The sequence below is a fragment of the Doryrhamphus excisus genome, chromosome 17 (assembly GCF_030265055.1).
Source record: "Doryrhamphus excisus isolate RoL2022-K1 chromosome 17, RoL_Dexc_1.0, whole genome shotgun sequence".
Lineage (NCBI taxonomy): Eukaryota > Metazoa > Chordata > Actinopteri > Syngnathiformes > Syngnathidae > Doryrhamphus > Doryrhamphus excisus.
Genome location: NC_080482.1, coordinates 15,600,356 through 15,608,451, shown reverse-complemented (window position 1 = coordinate 15,608,451; position 8,096 = coordinate 15,600,356). Strand labels below are relative to the sequence as shown.

The 8,096-nt window shown below is 39.8% G+C and overlaps 1 protein-coding gene across 1 annotated transcript; it reads right to left on the bottom strand.

Moving 5' to 3' along the window:
• Positions 1–248: 248 nt before the first annotated feature.
• Positions 249–6,625, bottom strand: lta (lymphotoxin alpha (TNF superfamily, member 1)). Its single transcript, XM_058054137.1, has 5 exons — positions 6,494–6,625; positions 4,393–4,444; positions 4,293–4,313; positions 4,169–4,201; positions 249–652 (listed from the first exon to the last, which is right to left on the bottom strand). Exons 1-5 carry the CDS (start codon positions 6,620–6,622, stop codon positions 303–305), a joined length of 585 nt encoding a protein of 194 aa, XP_057910120.1. The 5' UTR covers positions 6,623–6,625; the 3' UTR covers positions 249–302.
• Positions 6,626–8,096: the final 1,471 nt, after the last annotated feature.

Genomic DNA, 8,096 nt, shown 5'->3' with positions numbered 1-8,096 from the left:
TTTGTTAGGAGGAAATACCGCCACCCTGTGGCCAAAGTGCAAGTGGCAGCTTCATGAAAGTAGTTTCAAGACTTTGAATGAAGTGACTGAAATGTATTCGGTCTTTTGTGCCACTTTGGGCGTGGTAGACTCTGGGGATTCAAACCTTTGATCTCCAGACTGAGCTTGACATGCGACTGGAATAAATAAAGAAATGTTGAAGCTCTAATGAAGTTAAAGTCATAAATTATCACTGAAATGGTCAGTAACTGTAAAACTGTAAATGCCAAAGCTCGGGTCCACCACCGAACCAAGTGGGCCTGCTAATGGAGCTCAAAGGCCCCCCAAAAAGTGTCCTCGGTCAGGAAGTCTCCGCTGATATTCAAACTGACGCTGTCTGCCTCCTGGAGTCGTACCATCTTGGCCACCCACACGGACCCCGTGGTCGTGTTGGGGAAGGTCCCCTCCACCAGTTTCCTGGTGCTTTTGCCGCCCGTGGCGTTCCTCGTAACAATCACCGACTTGGTCTTGCTGCTGGGGCCTTTGGTGAAAGTGACGTGAGCGTACAGGAAGTAGACGCCGTCTTTGGCGCTCCGGATGGAGTCGTCGCGCAGCGTGAGCGTGCAGGGGTCGCACGTGGGGGAGCACGTCGCCCAGCGCCGCTTGTTGGAAACTGTGGGATGTCAAAGATGACAAAGTGTGCCCGTTATATTAAATTAACATTAAAATACATCAAAAAATTTTAAAGAAAAAATATGTTATTTTTGAAAGTCGTAATATTATGACAGTCAAACAAAAGAAAATAAAGTTATATTTTTGGAAAATTTGGTTGTGGAGAAGTACACTGGTGTCCTCCCCCATTCCAAAAACATGCTAGGTCAGGGGTGGGCAAACTACGGCCCGGGGGCCACATCCGGCCCGCCAAGTGTTTGAATACGGCCCGCCCAATCTTTCCAAAGTATTTCATTTAAACTCAACATACAACCTGGAATCATGGCCTGAGCCAACCTTTTGATGGTTGTATCAATTTCGTTTTTTGACATGGTCTGTTGTTTACAAAGTGCTCCTGAAAAAAGGGACACGAGCACATAATAAGAATAAAAATTAAAATAATAATTATTATATTATTATTATAACTATTCTGATTATTATATTTATTATATTCATGCTAATTATTATATTAATTATACATAATAATATTGTTATATTTGCATATTTTACATAATAATAATATAATAATTATTATTTTAATTTTATTTTAATTATTATAATATTTTATTATTTTTAAAATATTTAAATATAAATATAAAATAATAAATAATAATAGCAGATTGCATGATTGCATTTTACAGATACAATAATACCAGGTGGACTGTTTTTGTTTTTGTTATATCAATGCGGCCCGCGAGTCAAAAAGTTTGCCCACCCCTGTGCTAGGTTAATTGCCCCCCCCCCCCCCCCCAAAAAAAAAAAATTGTCCATAAGTATGAATGTGAGTGTGAATGGTTGTTTGCCTATATATGCCCTGTGATTGGCTGGCTCCTGCATGCCCGGGACCCTAGTGACGATAAGCGGCATAGAAAATGGATAATGTTGGTTGTGGAGAAAGCTATTATATTAGGAGAATACATTTCTAAAGTAAAAATATTGTGGGAATAAATTGAGAATTCTAAGAAGAAGAAAATTGACAACGATTATCTTTGAAGAAAGTGGAAATATTTGGAGGCTCAAAAGAAAAAATGGGTGGAAAAAAAAGCAAGAGAGTGAAGCTAATAATCATAATACGCATACTTGCTGGTTTTCTTTAAAAAAAAAAATCAAATGAAAAATAAGTGTCCTTTGCATCCTTTAATTTTTGGCCCTATTTTTCGACACCCCTGTAATGTTAGGGTACCTAATGGATGGGCGGATAGTCGATGGACAAAGAGTGGTCACTTCCAGAATGGACAAAATCAAGAAAAAAAATTGTCCTCTATTTTGTCTTTTTGTCTGTTTTTTATGTTTGTGAAGTTGCGGCCATTTTATTTTCTTGGTGCCAACTGGGCCGCGTACGCACCTCCTACATCTTTCACAATGACTTTTGGTGGCCTGAAACTGGTCTCAACCTGCTGTAGACCACACTCGTGGGTGTGGAGTTTTGACAAGACTCCGCGGGAGATGTTCGATGCCCCGGTGTTCTGCGCCACAATTGAACATCATTTCTACTTGAAATTTGAGCTTCTTTTTATATTTCTTTTGTGTTTTTTTTAAGGACAACAAACATACTTTTCATTGTACTACTCATCGTATTTCCTTCAAAGTTATGATGTTTTACGTTTTGCTTTTGTAATATTGATCTTCTTCCACATGATGCTCAAAAGGAGACCCCACACTACTACCGTGGGGCGATCATTGCACTTACTGAGGATGATTGACACAAGTGTCAACTCGCCAGAGAGCCATAGTGAAGAAAAATCTAATTTTAGGGTGTCCCTCAGGGGTCCATTCTGAGTCCGCTCTTATTTTTGATATTTGTGCTATAAACCTTCCTATCTCCTACCTATACACGTCTATTATTGGGGTACATTGTAGTACAGTAAACCTCGGATATATCGGACTCGGATATATCGGACTCGGATATATCGGAAATTCGCTCACAACGGACAGATAAAAAAGAAGCGATTTTTCTGTAATGCATTTCCAATAAAAATTCATTGCATATATCGGATTTTTTAGTGTAACGTGTTTTAAATGTCAGGATCAATGTGTCACAATCGTAAACTAAGGTCAGATTTGAAGTCATTTATTAATTTTTAAAATTTAAATTAAAAAATAAAAATAAAAAAATAAAAATTAAAAAAATTAAAATTAAAAAAATTAAAAAAAAATGAAGTCATTTATTAATGAATTATTCATTCATTCATTTTCTACCGCTTTTTTCCTCACGAGGGTCGCGGGGGGTGCTGGAGCCTATCCCAGCTGTCTTCGGGCGTAAGGCGGGGTACACCCTGGACTGATCGCCAGCCAATCACAGGGCACATATAGACAAACAACCATTCACACTCACATTCATACCTATGGACAATTTGGAGTGGCCAATTAACCTAGCATGTTTTTGGAATGTGGGAGGAAACCGGATTACCCGGAGAAAACCCACGCATGCACGGGGAGAACATGCAAACTCCACACAGAGATGGCCGAGGGTGGAATTGAACCCTGGTCTCCTAGCTGTGAGGTCTGTGCGCTAACCCCTAGACCACCGTGCCGCCTATTAATGAATTATAAATTATGAATTAATCTGAAATAAAAAAAAACACCTGAAAATAGTCATTAAGATTTCAATGGGACCTACAGTAAACCTCGGATATATCGGACTCGGATATATCGGAAATTCGCTCACAACGGACAGATAAAAAAGAAGCGATTTTTCTGTAATGCATTTCCAATAAAAATTCATCGCATATATCGGATTTTTTATAACGGATTTCGCCTATTTCGGACAAAATCTCCAGTCCCGTTCCAATGCATTTCCATGAAATTTCCCTCGCATATATCGGATGGCCGCATCGTGGCGCTCCGATTCGCCGAATCGTGACAGGCCGCTATACGACGTCATTTGCAGCGTTTGCAGCGTTGCCTGCGCGTCCAGGTACATTGGAAACATAGTCAAGGAAGTGCCTTTTTATAACGGATAAAATCCCATTTACGCATATACCGGATATAAATCCCATATATGCGTAAAACGGACATTTTCCGGTATACGCATATAACGGATTTCGCTTATATCGGACAAAACCAGTGGGAACAATTGAATCCGATATATCCGAGGTTTACTGTAGTTGTACAATATGTTCAAAGATTAGTTCAATTGCGATGGGATTTTTGTTTGTGGTGTCCCTCAGGGCGCTATTCTGTGCCCCCTCTTATTTGTACATTTTAGCATTATTTTCCCATTTCTTGTACATTTTGTGGCTTAAAAAGGAAATCCGGGGCGGCACGGCGGTCTAGTGGTTAGCGCGCAGACCTCACAGCTAGGAGACCAGGGTTCAATTCCACTCTCGGGCATCTCTGTGTGGAGTTTACACAAAACCAGTGGGAACAATTGGGAACAATTGAATCCGATATATCCGAGGTTTACTGTATTACTCTTTGTTTGGTTGTTTTACAAACCCATACTCATGTAAGCCAATGCAAAGCCAAGACTGCTTACATTTCATCAACTCTATGTACGAAGAGGATGATCCTGAAAAGAAACAAGATATTCTCAGCACCGCTTCCACTTAAAACGTATACAAATTTTCCGTTATGAGTGAAATGGAATGAATGGAATTTACCAAGTGACTTCAGCGGAGCTCCTGTGAAAAGAAAGGACAGTCAAATTCGATGTCAATAAGCCTGAATTTGTAAAGTAACATGAGGTTGAATGTTGTCTACCTGTTGGATGGAAACGATCTGCGTTCTTCAGTGTTGGTAGCGTAAGTCCATCCTTAAAGAGAAAACACATAGCTGCTTTAGAGAACCTTCGGTGAACACTGAAGAACATTTACCGTGATTTTTTATACAGTAAACCTCAGTTACGTATATCGGATTCAATTGTTCCCACTGGTTTTGTCCGATATAAGCGAAATCCGTTATATGCGTATACCGGAAAATGTCCGTTTTACGTATATATGGGATTTATATCCGGTATATGCGTAAATGGGATTTTATCCGTTATAAAAAGGCACTTCCTTGACTATGTTTCCAATGTACCTGGACGCGCAGGCAACGCTGCAAACGCTGCAAATGACGTCGTATAGCGGCCTGTCACGATTCGGCGAATCGGAGCGCCACGATGCGGCCATCCGATATATGCGAGGGAAATTTCATGGAAATGCATTGGAACGGGACTGGAGATTTTGTCCGAAATAGGCGAGCAGACCACATCAAATAAACAAATTAATAAAAAGAAAAAGTACGGGTTGCACGGCGGTCAAGTGGTTAGCGTGCAGACCTCACAGCTATGAGACCGGAGTTCAATCCCACCCTCGTGTGGAGTTTGCATGTTCTCCCCGTGCATGCGTTGGTTTTCTCCGGGTACTCCGGTTTCCTCCCACATTCCAAAAACATGCTAGGTTAATTGCCGACTCAGCTGGGATAGGCTCCAGCACCCGCCGCGACCCTCGTGAGGATAAGCGATAGAAAATGAATGAATAAAAAAGCTACCGAAACCATCAAAAAGTTGACTCAAGCCATGATGGATGCCAGGTTGTATGTTAAGTTTCAACGAAATATTTTGGAAAGAACATGCGGGCCGTATTTTAACACTTGGCGGGCCGGATGTGGCCCCCGGGCCGTAGTTTGCCCACCTCTGCGTTATAAAAAGGCACTTCCTTGACTGTGTTTCCAATGTACCTGGACGCGCAGGCAACGCTGCAAACGCTGCAAATGACGTCGTATAGCGGCCTGTCACGATTCGGCGAATCGGAGCGCCACGATGCGGCCATCCGATATATGCGAGGGAAATTTCATGGAAATGCATTGGAACGGGACTGGAGATTTTGTCCGAAATAGGCGAAATCCGTTATAAAAAATCCGATATATGCAATGAATTTTTATTGGAAATGCATTACAGAAAAATCGCTTCTTTTTTATCTGTCCGTTGTGAGCCAATTTCCGATATATCCGAGTCCGATATATCCGAGGTTTACTGTAGGTCCCATTGAAATCTTAATGACTATTTTCAGGTGTTTTTTTTTATTTCAGATTAATTCATAATTTATAATTAATTAATAAATGACTTCATTTTTTTTTTTTTTTTTAATTTTTTTAATTTTTAAAAAAAAAATTTTTATTTTTTTTTTATTTAAATTTTAAAAATTAATAAATGACTTCAAATCTGACCTTAGTTTACGATTGTGACACATTGATCCTGACATTTAAAACACGTTACACTAAAAAATCCGATATATGCAATGAATTTTTATTGGAAATGCATTACAGAAAAATCGCTTATTTTTTATCTGTCCGTTGTGAGCCAATTTCCGATATATCCGAGTCCGATATATCCGAGGTTTACTGTAGGTCCCATTGAAATCTTAATGACTATTTTCAGGTGTTTTTTTTTATTTCAGATTAATTCATAATTTATAATTAATTAATAAATGACTTCATTTTTTTTTTTTTTTTTAATTTTTTTAATTTTTAAAAAAAAAAATTTTATTTTTTTTTTATTTAAATTTTAAAAATTAATAAATGACTTCAAATCTGACCTTAGTTTACGATTGTGACACATTGATCCTGACATTTAAAACACGTTACACTAAAAAATCCGATATATGCAATGAATTTTTATTGGAAATGCATTACAGAAAAATCGCTTATTTTTTATCTGTCCGTTGTGAGCCAATTTCCGATATATCCGAGTCCGATATATCCGAGGTTTACTGTATCACACATTTCATAGTCAATAGATGTTTGTTCTCATTTTAGATAGTTCTCATGACCAGTCGATGTTTACGGAATGTTTACTTTTAAGTGGTGCTGATAAACTTACCTTGTTGGACTTTGCTTTGATGGACACGAGAAGTGCCGCCATGACGACCACGGCCACGGTGAGGAGACCACACCACACATGTAGCAGCACGTTCTTGTTGGATGATGACGGTGCCTTCATTGTCTTCATCAAATGAGCACACAAAATCAGGCACTGAATCCCTGCTGCTTGTCACTCTTGTCGTTATGGGACTGCTGCTGTGTCGACTGTTTCGCTTAACGATTGATTGACAAGCTCGCAGCTGGTGGTGTAATGGTACAGGTGCTGCTTTTCAAGGCAAAGAGTGCAGGTTTAATGTCAGCACTGAAATTTTTTTTCATTATTTTAATTCTATTTTTGGGCGGCACGGCGGTCTAGTGGTTAGCGCGGTGACCTCACAGCTAGGAGACCAGGGTTCAATTCCACCCTGTGTGGAGTTTGCATGTTTTCTCCGGGTACTCCGGTTTCCTCCCACATTCCAAAAACATGCTAGGTTAATTAGCCACTCCAAATTGTCCATAGGTATGAATGTGAGTGTGAATGGTTGTTTGTCTATATGTGCCCTGTGATTGGCTGGCCACCAGTCCAGGGTGTAGAAGACAGCTGGGATAGGCTCCAGCATCCTCGCAACCCTCGTGAGGAAAAAGCGGTAGAAAATGAATGAATTCTATTTTTGGTCTAGTGGTTAGCGCGCAGACCTCACAGCTAGGAGACCAGGGTTCGATTCCACCCTCTGCCATCTCTGTGTGGAGTTTGCATGTTCTCCCCGTGCATGCGTGGGTTTCCTCCCACATTCCAAAAACATGCTAGGTTAATTAGCCACTCCAAATTGTCCATAGGTATGAATGTGAGTGTGAATGGTTGTTTGTCTATATGTGCCCTGTGATTGGCTGGCCACCAGTCCAGGGTGTACCCCGCCTCTCGCCCCAAGACAGCTGGGATAGGCTCCAGCATTCCTCGTGAGGAAAAAGCGGTAGAAAATGAATGAATAATTCTATTTTTGTCTTCCTGGGTATTCCCACTACTTCAAAACATACAATTTCATATATATAAAAAATATAATATAATAAGGTAAATACCACAGTAGCCTCCATACCATATAGATAAACATAACAGTTTTTTTTAGGTTTGTCATCACTGTTACTAATTCAACTGTAACGATACTATTTGTTATGATGCGGATGCATTGAAAACGAGCAGTTAACCAGAAAACCAGAGATATTTCAAATATCGATATCGGTAAAACAAACCACAATGTCAAAGATGGATTCATATCGAGAAGAGACTCACCCGGCTTGTGTTGCGTTCTCTCTGCCCAAATTCAACTGATGACTCTGCCTCATCAATTTGAGTTTTTTTTTTTCCCCCGATGTGTTTACTTCCTCGTTCCTCCCATGAAGGGCCGCTGAATGTGTTACGTTTTTGGCTGAAACTGAGAAAGCCCACGTGAAACCAAAATCCAGTGTGATTCATTAACACTTTCTAATGAAATACCGTGCTGTTATTATTATTATTATTATTATTATTATGAACAATTAACTTTCAAAGAATATACATATAAAAGGTGAATACAACTTTTAAAAGTGTCGTATGCAATTGGCGCCGACCTAGATAACCCTCGCAA

Excerpts from the sequence above, each read along its gene's own strand:
- lta (XM_058054137.1), bottom strand. The coding sequence starts at position 6,622 with ATGAAGACAATGAAGGCACCGTCATCATCCAACAAGAACGTGCTGCTA. Across the intron at positions 4,314-4,392 it reads AGATCGTTTCCATCCAACAG|GAGCTCCGCTGAAGTCACTT; the intron begins GTAGACAACATT and ends TTCTTTTCACAG. Across the intron at positions 653-4,168 it reads GTACATAGAGTTGATGAAAT|TTTCCAACAAGCGGCGCTGG; the intron begins GTAAGCAGTCTT and ends GACATCCCACAG.